Below are 21,159 nucleotides of genomic sequence, written 5' to 3' on the forward strand. Positions count from 1 at the left end.
TATTCCTTAAAACTGACCCCACTTTTAATCTCATGAAATCGAACTCAAATGAAAATGGTATGATTCCATCTCTCTATACAGGGCACTTTAGTTGTCTTACCAGAAAGGTATTTCCTTTAACACTTCAGTATTAGAATCAATAACACTTAACAAGTTTTCAGTCAGATGACAATGAGGAGTCATTAAATGTGTGCACATATACTGATACTGTGTCTTTTTACGGCTACCTCCACAGAAGTAATATGCCCAAACCATCAGAAATGACACCCACCTGGCATTATTATATTGACACCAGGCCAGCCAGTCCACTCTAATCTCTCATTTCTGACCACCAAGCGATGCTGCAGCAAGTACCATTTTTAAAGTCTTTGGTATGACCTGACCCGGGGTAGCCCTTCTGCCAAATCTTAGTTATAATCTACCAAGATAGTACAGAATCATCTGCAAGTAGGGACTGGTTATTTCTATACTTAACAGGGATGCTACAGAATCACCTCCACAGGGGAATTGGTCAATCTTAAACTCTAGAAAGACACAGAAAGAAGAAAGATGTCCACAAGGCTATAATCTTTAATATCATCAGTCTATAGCATGAGCTGGACTTGACCGCATTAGCGAGAGGCTCATGGGTCATTACACTGCACTTGCACGCTAACCAACCGAGCCACGGAAGCCCCTACTGCCTAAGAAGATACATTCTTGTAGCCTATAAAGACCTAAGGGCTGGTCATGCACCTGTACATATCATACACATATATGTACATACAGCTGGGTGACATACCTTAGTCTCAGCTGGAAAAGCTATGCTTAGTGTTTGGACATGGAGATAACTTAATAAGGCATCCACTAATGCAATGAGCTGATTCTTGGTATCCATAAAAAAAGAAACAAATAAAATATGGTGTCAAATACAACAAGAAATATGTAGCACACTTTTGTGAAGATTTATACAAAAAAAGTTCATAAAAGCACAATTTCAGTATTTTGATTCGATGTTGTTGGCAGTCCTGGCCCTGTGTGTAGCAGTTTCCTGATGCTAGCCCCAGCACAGAGCAGTCCCCTCATGCTGGTCCTATGGTGGAGCAGTCCCCTGATGCCATTGCCAGTGTGGAGCAGTCCCCTGATGCCATTGCCAATGTGGAGCAGTCCCCTGATGGTGGTGCCAGTTTAGAGCAGTCACCTGAAGCTGGTGCCAGTGGGGAGCAGTCCCCTGATGCTGGTGCCAGCGTGGAGCAGTCCCCTGATGCCGGTGCCAGTGTGGAGCAGTCCTCTGATGCCACTGCCAGCATGGAGCAGTCTCTGGATGCCGGTGCAAGCTTGGAGCAGTCCCCTGATGACGGTGCCAGTGTGGAGCCGTCACCTGATGTAGGTGCCAGTGTGGAGCAGTCCAATGATGCTGGTGCCGGCGTGGATCAGTCCTCTGATGCTGGTGCCAGCCTGGAGCAGTTCCCTGCTGCCATTGCTGGAGTGAAGCAGTCTCTTGATGCTGGTCCCAGTGTGGAGCAGTCTCCTGATGCTGGTCCCAGTGTGGAGCAGTCTCATGATGCTGGTCTCAGCATGGAGCAGTCCCTTGATGCCGGTCCCGGTGTGGAGCAGTCTCTTGATACTGGTCCCAGCATGGAGCAGTTCTCTGATGCCGGTTCCAGTGTGGAGCAGTCTCTTGATACCGGTCCCAGCATGGAGCAGTCCCTTGATGCCAATCCCAACGTGGAGGTGCACTGATGCCATCATCAACCTGTTCGTTGCCCCACTCCAGAACTATTTTGAAATATGTCATCAACATGTTTTTAATTATGACAGGAAACTGGGCAGAGCTTGCGGAAGCCAACAACCATCTGCAGGTTGCTGGCAGACCTTACCATGTATGATGCAAGAGGGAGCAAGCATATGCTGCTCTTAAACTCACAGCAACCGCATTGGTGAGAAGCTCCTGGGTTCACTAGCTTGCTTATACATGTAACACATCAGTGAATTTTAAGGGAAAGCACAGTGTCCAGTTTATGGTCAAAGCGATTTTAGCACCGCTAAGGTACACGGTTGTAACTTCGGCATAACGTCTTACCATTAACATTGGGTACAATCACCTTCTGTGGAGCAGGCCCCTGGATGTTAGTATCATAATGATTACTGGGTGAAATTTACAGTTTAAGTTGGTTACATTTGATTAACTGCCTTGTTTGATGGTCAGGTATCATGTAAAATATGATATTTTCAAAAAGCACAGGTATAGTTACATTTCTGGAGAAACAACGAGCAACAGTCTCTGTGCCTTGTTGATTCTTTTTCAAGCATCAACTGTTGCGAGTTGTTTCTCCTACTTTAACGAGTTTGTGGTAATGTAACAAATATCGATTTTTGAAAGCGGTCATTTCAAACAAATTATAAATAAAATGTTACATCACAATTAGCGTCAATGAATGCACTTGCATGCCCGCTGAGCCGTATTATTTGCATAGTCGAATATAATACGTAGCATGGTTAATCTTTCGTGACAGTGTTTCATGCTTTTAGCCAATGGGAGTCCAGTCATATGTACTCTATATTGGTTACTACATCAGCATGCACTGTGTATTAAAGATTATGGACAGTGACTCGGTCTATGATTAGTTATGCGAGAAAGTAAATCTGAATTTATTGAATTTATTTATTTACTAATATATAAACTATGTTAGTCGAAATGGCAAAGCTTTGATAGCTCGCGCAAGGGTTGCCTTGTATAACGTAAATGTTGGCTGTAAAAATGCGTAAAACCAGTCTCATTACTAGTATCTAGTGAACTCAGATTAATGTGGTCTTTTCAGTATTCTTTTACACTCAATTTAACAATATATATAGGGGTAGCTAATTACGAATAAATAATAAATCTGGGTATTAATCTTTTAACACTGTTGGACAATATAGTCATAAACTGTTCGAAAACAGGCCGATCAGTAGATATCCGACACTGGAGCCCTTTAACTAAGTCTCGCCACTACTTGTTCCTCCCCTTTCAAAAAAACTTCTGGGTAAAGCGTAAGATACGCTTTTTAAAGCTTTGTTTTTTATGGGTTATTCCAAGCCCCTAAACAACAGCCTCAGTTGTTCATTTCGTTAACAACAACGTACTACTTTTGGGTGGAAAGGGATTTAGACTGTCTGACAGAACTAAAAAAAAAAAGCTCCGAAAGAGACAGCAGGCATGTGATTGATGCGGATCGCTCCCATTTCGGTTTGGTTGGTTGGGATAACGTGTCCTAAGCGTAAATCGGTTTATACCCATAGTAAAGTAGGTAAATTGTTGGCCTCTCCAGAAAATAAGGATATGAGATGCACAAAATAACAGGTAATGGCTTTATAATTAGTTCGGAGGGAAATTCTCAAGTGTGTTGCAACAAAGGTGTGGTCAAGTTCATTTCCATCACCCCCATGGTCACGAACGAGTTGATCTAACCTAACTGTCGACACAAAAAGACGCATAGCAAGTTGGATTTCATTAGTTTGTGAAGTGGAGGGAAATATTGTTAACTTGAATATAACAAAATCAGAATTTCAATCAGTCATTATTTTGCATGCCTGTTTTGTGTCAGAATATAATAGACATATTCCAAGAGCTTGGCAGCAGTGGGGAGCTAGCTCAGATGGTAGAGCGCTCGCTTAGCATGCGAGAGGTACCGGGATCGATGCCCGGGTTCTCCAGTTGATGTTTTTTCGCCTTTGGGTGCATGATGAAATTTTGGTTGTCCATGCATATAGCTAGTGTTCGGGTTATCTTTCTCCTATTTTTGTTAGTTTACAGAATTTTAAAAAAATCATCATACAGCTTGATAGTAAACCTCTCCCTTATTTTAACATGATGATATACAACTTGAGCTTTCTTATAACACAGTCACAGAATACCTTTAGATTTCCATATCTTCTTAGCACAAACAGGCTTGGTGTAATCATTAAATAAAAGCCATCATATACTGATCTGGCCATATGTATTACTGGATAGAGAACTTCATATAGTTGGCTTGACTTATAGCACTGCAAACAGATTTATCCTCAAAATGTGATGAATGTAATGAATGAGAGGGTTAGCGCATATTTTTCACATTGCTGTTTTGCAAGTGATTTCAGAGGCCTACTAAAAACCTGATCACCTTAAACTGAAGACCTGTATGGCAAAGGGCCATGATTTTATTTTCATATTTTCAACTGATTGCTTCAGTTATCTAAAAATGGCATCTACCTGTTGACCTACTTGAAGCAGGTCTGACTTGACAACACGTTTACATTGCTGTCCGATGTCAAAGTATAACACTGGATATAAGACCCGCACTAAGTTACGCTGCACTTTGACTTAGATAAACAGTACCCTGGCTAAAGCTTTCAGCATGGTCCAGAGAGAGGATTGGTCAAGTGATTGATTGGCGTTTAACACCATATGCAAGACTTTTTTACTTATGTGACGACAGTCAGTTTTATGGGTGAAGGAAACTGGAACATTCAGAGTAAACCACTGACCTTTGACACATGATAAACCTTCTAATAAACCTGTTGACTAATATGCCATGAGGTGAGGAAGAACCATCATTGCCTGACCAGGAATGGAACCACTAACAAGTGAATGCAGATTTCCGGTTAAGGATTACAAGTAATTTAGCCTAATATTATGATTATCAGTCTCACAGTGTCAGTCAAGCAATCATCAAATGATTCTGATTCTCCAAATAAACCCTTAATAGGGGTGGAATGTCCTGATGTTGTTTGTTTCAACTTTCATCTGTTCTGTTGTGTCACATTGCTAGCGAATGCCACTCGTCTGATCTTGGTACAGTCACTAGCAACCTGAACACAACCTGGTGTCATAGTTCTGGGCTATGATTATTACGCATCATTCAATATCACTGCTGTCAGTACCCTGCGGATGGTCATGGATTTCCTTTGGGTTCTGCCCGATTTCCACCCACCATAATGTTAGCTGCTGTCGTATAAGTGAAATATTCCTGAGTACGGTGTAAAACGACAATCAAATAAAATCAAATAAGTAAATCAATGTCATTGCTGTATCACACAGGCAAAATCAAACTAACCATGTTAATACATGTACTATGACATCCCTGTGTTTAGGTTACAGTGAAAACCAGCCTTCTGGTAGTATAGGCCTTTCAGAACAATCAAGAACACATATTTCACCAATCAAATTCAGTTAGTTGCAAAGAGGTCAACAAGATGTCCCACAAACTCATTACAAATGTTCATTCTTTGTGTGATGCCATGCTGTCACAATTACTTTTAGCGAGAATGGAATGAAAAATAACGTCCCGAGAAAGAGTGATGGGGGATTTGACATGTGTGGTCCATTACTATTTTGAGCTGTCAGACCTAAACATAAAAAGAATGGCCATAATTTTGTCGAACATGAATGAAACGGGCCAAACAACCATTCTCGGGAGAACATGTATATTTCATCAAAAGTGAAGCTCTATTTAACAAGTATTTGTACATGGAAAAGTGTCCGATTCTACTGCACACATGCAGCTGCTTTGGCCTACAGGATGCATGGGTTTTACTTTTGAATAGTGTAGCGGGATTTACGGAAGCAGGATTTGAGAAATAAATTTAACGTAGGGAAGTTTCGATATATTCAAGTTTTAATGAATTTTCACGGAAGTTTTGTTAAGACCGTTATCTGAGGCCAAACTAGTTAATTTATGAAGTCAATATTCGCAAGTATAGCCTTAATTGTTTCTCGCAGCAAGTTTTAAACTTAAGCTGAGATTCCATATAGGCCTACGCGGTATGCGGTTTGCGGTATACGGCACGCGGTACGCGGATACGGCATGCGGTATGCGCTTTCTCTGATTCCATTTATGCGGTAACCTATGCGTTTTCTTTCATTCATGGTGCGTTTTTATCAGAGCAAACATGTCGTATAATATTCCTCCATTTCACGACGTGTGGCTTTAGAGCAAGATTCAGACCTTGCCATAATAGCAATGTCATATAAGTTGTTGCAACTAAAGAAGCGTAAAAAGAGAAAACACCGATGGTGGGTCCACAGTATTTTGCGGCAAAGAGCTCAGCAGGGAGCTTTCCATAACTTGGTCTCGGAATTGCAGCTGGATGGAGAAAAATTCCAACTGTACTTTCGTCTAACCAGAGAACAATTTAAACAAGTTCCGACCACGTGTCGGGGAAACACCCCACCCCATCATTTCTTGGGATACCCTGTCCGGTTTTGAAAACGCATACCGCACCGATCGCTACATGGTGCGATTGATTTTGCCGTATACGTTTCCGCATGAAAAAACGGATCCGCGACCGTACCTATGGAATCATTGCAACTTATTTTAACTATTTCGATTTTTTGCCGCGTACCGCATACCGCGTACCGTATAAAGCTACCGCATGTAAGGAATCTCAGCTTTACGTGTATCCGTTTCATGGACGAGTGATGTTGTTGTTGTTGTTGTATCGACGTTCCTACAAATTTAGGATAATTATAAGTATTTTTCAGCAATGTAGTGACAATAATGTCACTGTTTTATCTGGAAAACCTTTACCTTCTATTTTCTTTCTTGTTTCACACAGCAAAATGACATTTATTGTCCTCAGTTCAACCTCGAAAGCAGAAGTTTGTGTTGCTGCCCTTTTCGTACATTTTTAGTAATTAGGGAGTCTATAGAGCCCGCACTTACAGGCTATTAGAAATCGGACCAGGATTTTCCCACCAGTTTGAAAAGGAATTTATCATTTAATACCCTTGTGTGGAAATTGGTTATACTTTTTGAGTAATATGGATAAAAATATGGACTTTTCAGACAATGACATTTAGATTTTGGCTTCTAAGTAAAGCCATTATTTTGGAGTGCTTGGTGGCGATCGTGATGACGTCATCGTGTTTACAAACTGTCAAAAATTGCCCTTCTGACCAATCTCCTGATTTGGTTCATTGCTCCGCCCACACCATGTGGAAATCTATAAATAGGCTGATTTTTCAGCATCTGTAGATGGCCTTGGAATCTGCCAGGAGTAGACACCAAATTACTGGTAAGCATTCTCAGGAAGTAGATATTTTATTAAGAGTGGGAAAATTCTTGTACGGTGAATTGGGAAAAAGTCCCAGGGTCTGGAATAGTGATTTGTGATCCAGTTTAAGAACTCTGAGACAGTTGACGTTTGGTGGGAACCAGTCCCATGAAGCCAGGAATACAGTGTCAGAAATCTGGGAATCTTTTCCAGTCCCAAAATTCTGGGACTCTCCAGTCTCACAAAACCTGAGAATCCAGCTCCAGTCTCGTGCAAGTGGAACTTATCTGAGATCACAAAAGTGGAACACTGAGACTATACACCAGAATAAATCACCTGAACTTTGGTACCATAAATTGATTCAAGAGTCTCAGGAGATATTCATCATTGAATTCACTGACAATCTGTTCTTGGAGAACTTTCATTTCACTTAAGAATGTCGAATCTCATGTACAAGTCATACTTGATAATAACCCGAGTTGAGGAAATGTTATGAAATCGGATCCAAATAGTAGCGGAGTCTCTCAGTTCAGGGGAAAGAATCCTGATTGGTTTATTCATTTAACAAGCTTTGCTTGCCACGTTAAATATCAAACAGGATTAAAGTGATTGAATGGTGTCGCACTCATAGGTATCTATAACTATAGACATCATAAGAAACGAAAGCACGTAAGACAAATACAATAATCAAACTGCTACAATACGTAGTATATGATGTGGCCTAACATATAAAACTGTGAAGAAGTTTATCAGCTTTCTCTCTGAATGTAAAAATGGCTTTAAACTAGAGTTTTCCTAAGGCCTCATCTGTCAGTTCGGAAATTAAGTAGCCTACTGTGTTCAACGGTGATAGCTGTCAATACAATTCGTTGTGGGGAGAGCTTGAATTTGGGGCGCTAAGCATTCCCAGTATATCCATTAATGATGTCATTTCCTCATAATTCTGACAAAAGATGGCAAATATGCACAAAATAGAGGGGTTAAGAATACAGAATATGCCTCAAAAATGAATTTTTTTTTTTCTTTCATTTTTTGGCATATCTTTCTTCATGTTCCGGAAAACCATAATTTTCCTTTCATAGTACAGATAACCTGCGGATGGTCGTGGGTTTCCCCCCGGGCTCTTCCCGGTTTCCACCCACCATAATGCTGGCCGCCGTCGTATAAGTGAAATATTCTTGAGTACGGCATAAAACACCAATCAAATAAATAAATAAATAAAATAGTACAGGTGCCTTTTCACGCAAGTCAATATTCGTCACGTTTCTGGAATAAAAGGTTGAAGGCTCATCAAATTAAGAAAAAAAGTCCTGTAGAAATGATCTCTATCAGTCAGGGGAGCAGTAAAATAACAGAAGACATGGTGTACAAGCATGGAGGATTTATTTCCTGATCACAAGAAACCAGATTCAATACTTACATCAAATACACTGAGAACACAGAAGGCTGTGAGCCACATCTACATGTCATTGTATGGAGAGGGGTAGGAGGCTGGTGGACTGGGCATTATGCATATCGTAATAAAACACAACTCCATCCGCAGTGAGCAGGTTAGGATATAGTATTAACCCAAAGACACCATCTGCTCACTAAAAAATCAAATGTAGGTTTGGTGTTGGAAGCCAAAAGAATGTAAGAGTATAGCAGTGACTAATGGATGCATTCCTTCATACATTATGTCAGATATAACACAAGATCAACAGGATATAAATTACAAAGGGCCATTTTTAGATAAATGCATATTTTCATTTCCTTATCAGCATTAATATCTTTCCAATATCCTCAACGCTAAAAAAATTCAATTGCAATGTCAGTAATGTAATGGACAGAGCACAAACGTTTTTCTACTCCTGTAACCTACAATGTGAACAACTAAAGGAACCCCTCAAAAGCATGTATGCTATGTTAAATGGCCCCTAATGAAAATAAAGGCTGGACAGATAGGAAGAAAATCCACTTTCACAGATGAAGCAAATCAATGTAGCTGTATATCACGGACTTTGTATACTGCAAGGATTGATGCAGATAGATGCAGAAATACAGACGCATGCAGACTCTCGCCTTAAGCCACGTCTGGCAAGCATATTTTCTGTATGTACCAATCTGTTTTGGCCAACTACAATTCTACCTGCTATCAGTCCATGTGAAACTAACTGTACACATTATATAAACACACAGTACAGAGTTGCCCCTTACCACTCTACATTAAGCTGTAATTACTGTAGGATGTCTTAAAGGAAAGGGCTATGTACAAATGGAGTGAAATGGAATAATTTACGTTTCAAATGGTAAAAATCAAAGACACTGATTTTCAAATATACATTGTTTAAGTTATATCAGCCAGTCAGGGCATTTCCACCTCTGTGCCTGTCAATTTCTATCTCCAATCGCATAATCAATACTGTGGACATGCCCACGTTTTGTCCAAATGAATAACTCCAATGGCAGATGTTGCGAAAGTCGAAAAGGAAACTTGTCTCCTCTGTAGGTATAGAGGATGCCTGAAGCTATCAAGTGGATAACATGAAGCACTACAATTATTTGGCAGACTGTGTTAAGAGAAGGTTTCTATCATCTCTTTCGCAGATAAAGAAACCTACTAACAACATTGTTTGCTAAGGACCATGTCCAATTTCATGACACTTTTCAGTTTAAAACGGTGCAATTTTGCTTGTCTAAATGCAACTGTGGAGACTTCAGGTATCATGAATTAATATGAATATTTTTCCTCCAAATCATTTTGTGAAATTGGACATAGAACTGACGATAATGACCTGAAACAAGGCTACGTGTATTTGCAAATCAGCCCACTTGAATCACTGCGATCGAAGTTAAATTGACTGCATCTCTTGCTCTTGGTAATGAGTGGATAAAGCTTCATCCTTTTAAAAGTCCAAATCTAATTACCATTTTCCCTCATGAACAGATATGTGATACAGGACGTGGCACACCACACAGATACATTATACCAGTTAAATGTCCTGAAGAGGTGGAAAAAACCTGATGCCTTCATATATCATTTCAATAGATAATTGTTAATTTGAAACGGGCACATTATACAGGGGGAGGTAACTCTGTGCACAGAACAAACACTGTAAGCTGGAGTGACAGGTGATATGCAGAACAATCACTTGATGTCGTTGGAACACTGTCCATACTGTCATCTACAAGTTGTTAGTGGTTATGGAGCCAATGGACATTTGAAACTTATTGATTTCCATTATAAATATTTACATCCGATTGGTAAACTTCATATATATATATGACTACTAGCATACAAGGCTTGGCATTTGTCAGAATTTGTACAGAGATGTGCTTGGCTAGCAAGAACTGACAGACACTGACAAAGACCAGGGCTGAAGAGAAAAGGTACGATACAAACAACCACCTATAAATACAAATTTCTGTTTCTGGATTGAGAATTTTTAAAAGACTCTACACTCTTTTTGTATTTCATTTGCAAAGTTCAATATGAAGATATTGTAGATTTGGAACAAAAAGTGGTTAAAGATGAAGAACCAATCCAACTTCAGCTCTGGTCTTAACTGTGCCAGTCTACATTATAGAACAGGTCTAATGTTGCTCAATTTATTACTGACTAGGGCTATATGGTGGGCGCTAGAAAGGTCTGCTGGATAGCTGATCAGAACTAGCTGTTCTTCCTCTTGAACTTAAGTCACCTATTGATCTCCGACTTTCCTGAAATAATCATAAGGGAAATCGATCATTATGTATCCAGAAAAAAAACGCTTTTGATATAGTCTTAAAAGAAAATGGAGGTCTAAATATGTACAAGAATAACCCAAACTGTAATAAATACACATAAATGTAGTACTTATTTCTGGTTTACAACACAGACCATAATTTAAGGTTCCCCCTATTTTTGCCTAAGCACTGTTCACATTTTATGTTTTATGCTTCACAAAAAATCATCCAAACTGAAGAATACAATATGGTACAGACTATGGTAACTTACATGTTGCTTTATATCATCATTGTTTATGTTGAGAACTGACATGGAACTTGCTCTTTTCATGCTGATGGAAGAAAACAAACAAAAGGAATGTTTATTCATAATTCACATCCATTCATTTGTCAGTAGAAAACCTAATACTGTCTTTTCAAGCTTACCTGATGTTCAGCAAACAGTGTCCAAACAGTTACAAACTTTCAAATCTAAAAATAAACAGGTCTTGACAGTGATTACTTTGCTGAATTCTGATTGGCATCAAACCACTGTACATGTGCTCTTTTGTTCAATGACAAGCTCACATGCAGAAATCACTCTCATAGTTCTGACCTGCCCTATGTTGTTGCTGATCTTTATAAAATGATCTACCACCAGACTGTGAACACCAGATAACAGACAAAATGAGTTTCCAGACCAATACTAACCAAGTTTATTTTAAGTACTACAACAGTTTGTACCAATGGAAAGGAAAGAGCAATAATGCAGTACTAGTCTGGAATATATTTTACACACACCGGATGTATGACTGACTATAAGGCTGAAAGAAAGGCATGACAACAACAATCCTGAAGACGTTTTGGCTTGACATATATAGCTTGGGGATTGGTCACTGTTTTGTGAAGCATGTATATGTAGTTTGGGGATTGCTTAAAGTGTTTTGTAAAGCATATATATATAGTTTGAGGATTGCTCACTGTTTTCTGAAGCATGTACATGTAGTTTGGGGATTGTTTAAAGTGATTTGTGTGTACATTTAGTTTGGGGACTGATCAGTGTTTTGTGACGCATGTACATGTAGTTTGGGGATTAGTCACTGTTTTGGGAAGTGTACTGTTAACAGTCAGGTGTTGTGTGCAGTGTCATGACTTTAACAGCCAGATGTGAAATGTACTGTTAACAGCCAGGCATTGTGTGTACTGTTAACAGTCAGATGTGCAGTATACTGTAAAATCTAAAAGGACAATTAGTGTAAAATCTACTAAAGAAAGTTCCCCCAAAGATGAAATTATCTGGTTGCTCAGCATTAGAAGCATATTGATAGATGTGTTCTGACTGTCAGTAATCCTACAGGTATTAGCGAAAAGGGGTGGAGGAATCCCATGTTTTTGTCAGGTGTGTTATCAAACACTGCTGTTATACTTGTACCAGTTTAAAGAAAAGCACACTACCTGCATCAAGGATCCCCGTAACTTTTCTCCATTGTTTGGATTTCAAATACTACGACCTGATACAGCATGCACATATGTATGAAGAAAGTGCTTTCTACAGGGTCAAGTTTCAAGAAGCCCTCGTAGTATGACGTACACCTCACCCTCATGGTGATGCCATGAGGGCTTGGGGAAACAAGTCCCTGATCTACTGGCGACCTGTGTGTGATGTACATGTAATAATGACAGCTAAATACATGTTTTATTAAGCTTGGCAAGGCTAGGTATTCCAGGAAAAGAGATTACCATCAAGGTAAAACAAAAAACAATGTCGAGTGGATGATCATGTGACAGCAACACTACATTTTTGTTCATGTTGATTAAGTGATGTACATGGTTGGAGATAGATCTGAACTAACCTGAACCAGTTAGACCGACACTGAACCAGGTCAATGGGCGATGAATTGTGAAGATTTGGAGGGTTCTTACCTTCCTGAGTTATCATTAGGATCTGCACCTTTGCCCTTTAATTTCTGCACCAGCTTAGCACTGCTACGTCTTATGGAAGCACGCAGTTTGGAAAATGACCCACTGCGTTTAAGTTTTCCATTCTGACAGGGGATTATAAAGTTAGAGGCGTCAGGTAACACAGTAAGACAGCTGAATTAACATGTGTGATTTTACTCTTTAATGAGAGGGGGTAACCCAGCACCACAATGCAACCCAAATTGTCACCAGCAACATGCAAATACATAAATGCTTGATGGTGGTACAAGAGCAGGGATGTATTTACAAAATAATCCAACTAAAATAATGATCAGCCAAAAAAAGTGCAGCATGATGAAAATATTTCACTTACAAATGATGGTTGTAAGGTGACCAATATTGCTGCAAAAGACGTAGTATTTCTAGGTATTTGTATCTAGATTTAACAAATCAAATGCCTAACTGCTAGACTGTTCTCTGTACTCCTCTATAATGACCCCTACCATATTTCTCTTGTTAAGTTATCCTAAAAGCAGTATCCTTTCACCCCCATCACATATGATAATGGAAAGTTCTTCAAACAACAGCTACACAACCTTGGCTGGCAGAACAAAGCATCATATTTGCTTTATTAGCTGGATAGAGAAGAAACTGGTTAGTGAAGTAATTAAGATCTACATTATACGTTCGAGATAAATAGCCTTTTAATGAAAAATAATGTTTGTCCTACATGTACATGCTGCTTATCCTTTACCTAAACTATTACAGCTTTGTGTGACAAATACATGTTCTACTGTACTGTTCTAGCACAAACAGAAAAATATTTATTATGGTCTAGTATCTTGTAACCAAATTATGAAACAAACTGGAAATACACATAACCCTATAACCATTATGATGCTGTAAGAACTGAGATATTCCTTATATAAACAGCCCAATATAAAAAACCTAAACCCGATGCAGGGATCTGGCCAGGTGAAAAACCACAAAGTTTCTTCTACTACTTTCAACCACAAACCTGCTCCTAGGGTCAATCTAAACAGGTAATCAACTGTTCTGTGTCAAAAAGCTTTCACAAGCTCACAACATATATATAATAATGTGCTTATGATGGTGATAATATAATGATGTCCAGTCACAAATGAATGGAAAAATCTGATGGATTCTAAGAAAGAATGGACTTCTGCCATGGGCGGAGTTACCCTCTCTCAATCACAATTCACTATGATAGTGACCAATGACTGTCGTCATTCAAAACAAGGTAAAACCATGCTATATGAACAGAAATAACCCAGCATGTCATGCAAAGTAAAATATAAAATAGCATCATTCTCTTTAACTTCAAAGAATACAACTACAATAATATTTTATTACTGTAATAATTTCAATTTTTTTTAGTTGTTTTTATTTATTTGAAGTCTGCACAAAATGTATTTACAACATATAAATAACCATTTATTTTTACCTACACAAAGCTGCTTGTGAGGGGGAAAAAGTTTAAAAGCTACTCTACAAACACAACGAATAAAATTGTACATCCAACTTGAAATAAACACATGCCTTTGTCTAAACATATATCATTAGAAAAACAAGACACCATTCAGAAGCTAGGGTTAGTACATGTACCTTTACGCAGAGTTTTCACATTTTAAAGACATATCTTTTTCTTTATTTTTTTTTTAAAATATAGTATTGTTACACTGAATGGCAGGTAAATACTAAATCCTTTAATTGAAATTTGACAAAGCAACTTTCTGTCTAAAAGATTAAAGCAGAAGGAATTTTTGGGGTTATCAACTAATGATCACCTTTAAGCCATTGACATGGCAATATTTCATGACTAAACACTGCAATGTTTTTGCACAGGGTACTGTAAATCAACACATGCAGCAAGCAAAAAAGCAAAGAGCTAAATTAAGCATGCTTGATACAAATGTCAGTTGATGGAACTGTCAGAATCGTGTTAATTTGAGGAAAATACAAGAGCTACTGTCTAAAACTGAATCCAAAGCCACACAGAATCCATTTTCACCACTCTAAGCTACTACAACTACAACAAGAAGTCTTCGGTACAAGGAGAAAAGAATGAGCACATTAATGGTTGGCATGTATGTATGGAAATTTGACCTGAACTGATGCAAAGGACAAGTCAATGTCTGCTGGTTGGCTGTCTGGAGCAAAAGATGTTTCAAAAATGGAAAAAATGTATAAATGCTTTTATATTTCTACAGCTTGTCTGAATCATTCCTTACAGACAATTCATTCTCTGCACAACAATCTACCTTCTATCACTATACACTCTTTTAAAGCACATAACTTTTTACGATCCGATGAAGGATTTTCAATCAACATTCATGCTAATGCATGTTGTATGTATCTTGCATACAACCAGCAAGTTTCTTTAAAACCAGAATTGGTCTTTCTACTTCTACATTACACTATTTCACTCATCTCACGCAGACTTACACTATTAAAGCACAGAAACACAAAAATAAAGAAAAAATTTGAAATGAGAAACTGTATTTTAGTTCACAGCACAGAGAAGAGCGTTGTATAGACCTTAGTGGTTTAAGCATACACAACTATTTCTAAAATGACATACACACAAAATGTTCAACTAGAAGCAGAAGATTTGAGAAGAAAGCAAGATGACGTGAAGGACTGCTTGGGATGACACAACATGGCTAATTGCCCAGTGATGTGACAACACAAAACCAGACACACGTATCGGACAACCAACTGCCATGTCAACACCGGTGCTTCAAGACTGCGCACAACAGAAAATAGAGACCACCCAGCAGTCATTGTAGCGAAGTGAAACCAAGAAGACATTCCAACTGAATCCATACTGCCTTCAGCATTGGAAGACAGCAGGTAATGTAAGATATGGACTGAAAGAAAGCCACCAACAAAGTTTTCTACTGGCAATATTGTGATTCATGGACATTATCTCAGTGCAACTTGCATGAAATTCATGCAAGCACACACAAACTTAAAGTTTGCCCAGTATCAACTCATATTACCATTTCACATAAAGATGCCACTGCTCTTTCTTAATCCACACAATTCCGATAGCTATGGGTTAAACAAATTAAATCTATGTCACAAAATATGAAGGTGAAGTCATTGGTTCTTAATAACCCAAAGTTTTGCTGAGACCGCTATCAGCTGGGGTGAGGGACTCTTGGAGGGTAGGACTGTTGGAATGCCTCCATGGTAACACATCAAGTGCATCCTGATTGGCCAGAAAGTTTACTTGATGAACCAATGATGTACTCATACTCACCCCATCCCCTGACCATGTGACACCAATACTCACTTCGTCCCCCTCACCCACTTTGTCATAAGCAACATTATCTTGGGAGTCTCGAAAACCTCGGTCTCGACTCCTAGAGCGTACTTTTCTGTCTTTTGGACTTTGTTCCCTGGAGTAGTCACCCCCTAGCATCTCTGCTATTTTGGTCTGCCTGACTACTTCCAGGGCCTAGCAGAAAACCAAAAACAAACATCAACAGGCTGTGAGCAAAAACAAAGCTCAACTCAAAAACAGCAAGGCAAAATCGTTCAGAATCTGAAGAGATGGATTAATGTGTTATTCCACTAAAAAAACAAAAAACAAAAAAAAAAGAAAAACTTAACAAAATAGATAAATGAATAAAAATGTAAAATATGAGTTATTCTGAGAAAGCATAAAGAACAAGCAAGCAGACCTTGAGACACATGAACTCAGCACAAAATGAATGACTGGTTGGGGACTGCTTCCAAAGGGAAAACAAATATCAGGGAGAAAGAAACTTTGAGCACAAAACAAACACTGATAAGCATGCAGTGGGAAAATGGAGAGATTATCTCCAGGATGACCTGTCCCTTGATGATCATGGAACCTTGCTGAATACCTAGCCTTGCCGCATCAGTTTGGGGTACAGTGCTAAAGGCCTAAAGTGCATGGTTTAGGGAGGGAGTTGCTTCAACATGGCGGGCTGGAGGCAGGAACATGTATAATAGGGGAATACCCTTACTAAACATACGGCAGAAGAAATGTATATATCTTGTCTTCTTGTGGAATCCACAGTGACTTTATCGACCACCTGTAGAAGTTGTGGGTGTATGTAAATGTTCTGAGTGATGTAGTTCAGTGATGTTGTAATGCAGAGTGAGTTATGTTAACATGACAAATAATGACACGAGTTAACCTGAAAACACTGGTACTTACCTGAAAGGTACAATCAAAATAACAATACAAAATGTAAAATACAGATAAACAATCTCTACAGGTAGAAAAAACCTTACCCAGGGTATGATTAAAACTATACTAGAGAGGGTAAATGCTCACATTATGTCATTTTATAATGTTACTGCATGTACTTACTACAATAATGTGCATCTTTTTCTTTTAATGCTTCTAATTTAGTCAGTCTGGATACAGCAAAACTGCTGTAATATCAAGGATTTTGTTCACTGACTACTTTAATTCTTCAACCTTTTCAACCGCTTCTTCAACAAATGTTTTGAAACATTATGAGAGAACAATGATGTGTACAGAAATAATTGGCACAGTTTTATGACGCTTGCATCTTTAATGACACACACACACAAAAAATCAATTTTGGGGTCATTTTCATAACAATTGTATGCATAAATTCCACTGTTAAAAGTCCTCTAGTGGTTGAAAAGCTTGAAGATTTACAGTAATCACACTCTGTACTTGGTAAAAAATCATATGAAAATGTGTGATTTTCTGTAAATCAAACATGCATCACATGATTTTTTATCAACTAATAAACCTTCTGTACTATCATTCGTACATCAAGGTGATTAACTGAAATATTAGGCCAAAGTATAGGTGATTTACTGTAATCATACCATGAAAGAGAAAATTATAAGTAATTACATTGTGTCTTTCCAAAAAACATATTCAAGATACTGTTGTCCAAAAACTTGTGATGCACTAGTTATTTTCTCGAGGAAGAACAATATGAGCATTTCCCTCCAATGGGCTGCTATGCAAACCCAACTACTAGATTATTCACCCCTATGGCCATATAAAGAGTTTGGTCAGTTATCTCTCCTTTTTGGGAGGGAAGATAAAAACCTGAGCAAGGCCAGAACTTTGTCAATCTACAAGTTAATGTGAACAATGGTGAGAGGTCGTACAAGGAGTTCTACAACAGAGTAGAGGAAGCCAGTGCCAACTGAATAGGACACGAGATACCAGCAGCCGTGTTAGTGTGAAGCCTTCGCGTATTGCTAGCTACATATCACATGGGCAGATGGTTCAAACACCACAATCCATGTCTGAAGAACGAAGGTATTGTTCCTCAGTCCAGTATAGTCATAGAATACAAAATGTGCTTTTGTAACAGACATAAAAAGAAATCTAGCAACTTTATTAGTAGTTTGAAAGCACCATCCCATATCTGCCTATAGAAGGTACACTAATATATATTTCCATGTAACCATATGGATTAGTTTGGTTCAAAACTTCTTGTCCCAGCATTACATTTCAACTCTATGATATCCACCATGTTATTGCGAGCAGAACACTTCAAACTGTGAATTGGAGAATTCATGACAGGAGAGCACAGCAAAGGGAGGCTACTCACATTTTTCTTTGACCTCACAGCACATTCTTCCAGTGTCTCTGCAGCTTCATATTTTCCTTGTCTCCTGTACAGGGCTCCCAGATTTTTCAATGTTGTGGTCACAGTTGGGCTGAAATTTATGTGATTGAAAAAAAAAATCAGCACTACGATACTAAACTGAAAAAAAAAAAAGTACAACAATAGCTTGAAGGCGTCCTATTTCATCAAATTCCCAATATAGGGATTACATAAATGTGGGGAATATTATTTTTGGCCTGAGAGGGAAGGTCAAAGGTTAGTTCTGCAGGCTAGAAACTAATACAGTCTGGCAATTGTACAACTGTGTCTATGTATGAAATTCAACTGAATCTGAATTAGTATTTTAGGAAATATAATGCTGACAAATGTTCACAAGATTTTGGAACCTCAAGATACACCTCTCTGGATCCATTTTCAAGAGGCTTCCGGGCTAAAGGCACACGTAGGTTCTTAAGTATCATAAGTTTAAAAAAATAAAGGGGCAAAACTCAGTAATTATTTTTCAACACACTTCACTTTTGACAGGTTTCACGCTCAAGAAAACAATTCCACCAAAAGTTTCTACACACACATGAATTTGGTCTAAAATTTTATATTACATGGGGCAGTAAATTAGATCTATATATCCTATTTCAATCTACAAAGTTTCATTATGTTGCAGTGTTGTACTCACCTATCAACTTTGGCTGTCTTGTGCCATCCACCATACTCTGGCTGGGGAGCTCCATCTTTACCGTATTTACCCTGAAATATTTGAAGACACCTTTTACAAACAAATCACTATAAATATACTTAAATTAATATCGTATTTCTTTTACCTCTGGGCACAAGTATGGTAGTATTTTTCAGTACTAGTGTACAGTTTAAACATTAACTATGCTTTACGAAAAAAACATAGACATGACATGAAAATAACATGTTGATCTTGACTAGCTGACAAAAACCTTCTGTAGTACTATCACCGTAAAATGAGAAATCTATCCTAAGAGTGTCAAACTTGCCTTGCCTCACCTTTAGACCCACAAGAATGGTCACGATTTGTGTCAAATAATTAAGAATCTCAGACATGCTTGTTTTCATTAACAAATGTTATTACCACTAACCTTATTTTCTTCCCTCTCTTCAGCCTGCATCCATATTGGTTTGTTCTCCCCTGTGGACAATATGGAATTAAGAGTATTTTAAAACTGTCATTACGATCCAATGCATTCCAACTATTTTAAAAAACAGAAATAAACATTCAAAAATATGTGAGAAAAATGGTTTAATATTCACATAAATGAATCAAAATTTTACTAGCCACATACACACCCCAGAGCAAACCATTCTGCACTTGTACATGGGCGATGGAACCAACTTGGGCGAGGGAACCATGTCTCCTCAAGGGATGGACCATCACAAACAGCATGTGTATGATCTGTAACAACATGGATCACACATTGTTCACCACTTTGACTTACCATCCACTTTTCCAAATTCCTTCTCATGGGCTCTGGTAAGCACTTCTTTGTACAGGTTTTCCGCCTGCTTGTATTTGCCCTGCTTCAGATAAGCTGAGGCCTGAAGAATGATGTCAAACAATACAAATCAACGCTCAGCACCTTCATTCATACAAAACTTAAGTAAATTCATCTAGACTTATATGCTACATGTACTACATGAATATTGTATCTTTCGACAAGTATTTTACAAACAAAAATTGATTGTAATTACAAGTATCTATATGCTGATTTTTGCTAAATTGCATGTATTTTTAAAAACATCATTGCAAAGAAATGAAATCGCTATGAACTTTCCAATCTTATGCAAGAATTATGAATAAACAATCATTATTACTGCATCTACCTGAAGTTTACAAGACCATCTTCAACAGTAGACTATTTTTACTTTGTCCATAAGATATATTATTAATGTGTCAATATCATAATACAAGTATTTAATGTGATATTATATTTAAAAATAAGGAAATAAAGTAACGCATTCATAAGGCATGGACGTAGCAAGGCAAGCTAACTGGTGTACTTCATGCAAGGTGCAAAATGAAAGTCTAAAGAAATAATGTGAAAGTTACCATGACAACAACTGAACACACACTTTTGTGCTAAACAGTATCTTAAGTTACGTCAAAGTGTTACTCTTATTTAAATGTAAGCATCAAACGCCCAGGAAACTAATTTACTATAAACAGACGAACAAGTCCCCCTACACCGCAGCAGCTATCCTTATAATCAAAATGTTTAGATACAATCAATTTTGACCAGAAAATAGGATTAATCGTGTGGAGTTTCTTGTAGATTTCTTTCACTTCTGCAGGTTACTAGTACATCTAATGATATAATGGAATAGTTCATGCATTCTGACATGGAGGATAAGCTAATGCTCCAGTGCAGGGTGGGACAGAGTAGCTTACCAAATTGTTCTTAGTCTTAGCAACATTGGGGTCATCAGAACCCAACCTTTTTAAATAGATTTCTAAAGCCCGCTTGTAGTACTTCTCAACCTGTAAGAGAATTCACATCACCGAAGAGATCTAAGACATGCACCATGCGCCACACAGGCAGCAACCAAGAGGACAGAGGACATGTTAGCATTGCTGGACATACATCTGCCAATAAATTGCACGCTTACTCATGTTTAAGGAGAGTAATCCTGAAAAATTGTTTCGCTATATAGATCAGTTTGAATACAAGATTCACTTTACACGACTGTGATTTGTCATGCATTGCACTGCTGCACTTTTTGCTTGCAATTTCACATTTCCACCATTAGTTTTTGAGTGAATTTCGATCAAGTGAACAGAAGACCACGTACAATCAAGTGAACACATGACCATTGATGCTACATGTCCATTGATGCTACATTACAACAGCATACATGTGCAGAAATGATAATTGCATTAAAACAAAATCAAGGCACCCACAACATCTACTGCTGAGCAGAT

At 38.2% G+C, this 21,159-nt stretch overlaps 2 protein-coding genes and 1 non-coding gene across 12 annotated transcripts in view; 2 read left to right on the plus strand and 1 right to left on the minus strand.

Moving 5' to 3' along the window:
- Positions 1 to 1,074: 1,074 nt before the first annotated feature.
- Positions 1,075 to 1,722, plus strand: LOC135467437 (chloride intracellular channel protein 6-like). Its single transcript, XM_064745210.1, has one exon. It carries the CDS (start codon positions 1,075 to 1,077, stop codon positions 1,720 to 1,722), a length of 648 nt encoding a protein of 215 aa, XP_064601280.1.
- A 1,880-nt stretch (positions 1,723 to 3,602) lies between these two features.
- On the plus strand, positions 3,603 to 3,675 carry Trnaa-agc (transfer RNA alanine (anticodon AGC)). Its single transcript has one exon. It is a non-coding gene; the product is annotated as a tRNA-Ala (tRNA).
- Positions 3,676 to 8,791: 5,116 nt separating this feature from the next.
- Positions 8,792 to 21,159, minus strand: part of LOC135468379 (kinesin light chain-like) — a 38,626-nt gene continuing 26,258 nt past the window's right edge. For 5 of the 10 annotated variants that reach the window (XM_064746609.1, XM_064746603.1, XM_064746604.1 and 2 more), the window contains 8 exons: positions 19,679 to 19,778; positions 19,322 to 19,371; positions 18,892 to 18,962; positions 18,201 to 18,309; positions 15,884 to 16,081; positions 12,601 to 12,722; positions 10,970 to 11,030; positions 8,792 to 10,692 (listed from right to left, as the gene is read on the minus strand). In XM_064746609.1, coding sequence (XP_064602679.1) covers positions 10,612 to 10,692; positions 10,970 to 11,030; positions 12,601 to 12,722; positions 15,884 to 16,081; positions 18,201 to 18,309; positions 18,892 to 18,962; positions 19,322 to 19,371; positions 19,679 to 19,778 — 792 coding nt within the window. In that variant the 3' untranslated portion in view covers positions 8,792 to 10,611. Of the gene's footprint in view, positions 10,693 to 10,969; positions 11,031 to 12,600; positions 12,723 to 15,883; positions 16,082 to 18,200; positions 18,310 to 18,891; positions 18,963 to 19,321; positions 19,372 to 19,678; positions 19,779 to 20,628; positions 20,719 to 21,159 lie in introns of all 10 variants that reach the window. The other 5 variants (XM_064746608.1, XM_064746605.1, XM_064746606.1 and 2 more) reach the window with 4 other exon arrangements.

Source organism: Liolophura sinensis, chromosome 6, assembly GCF_032854445.1.
Source record: "Liolophura sinensis isolate JHLJ2023 chromosome 6, CUHK_Ljap_v2, whole genome shotgun sequence".
Classification (NCBI taxonomy): domain Eukaryota; kingdom Metazoa; phylum Mollusca; class Polyplacophora; order Chitonida; family Chitonidae; genus Liolophura; species Liolophura sinensis.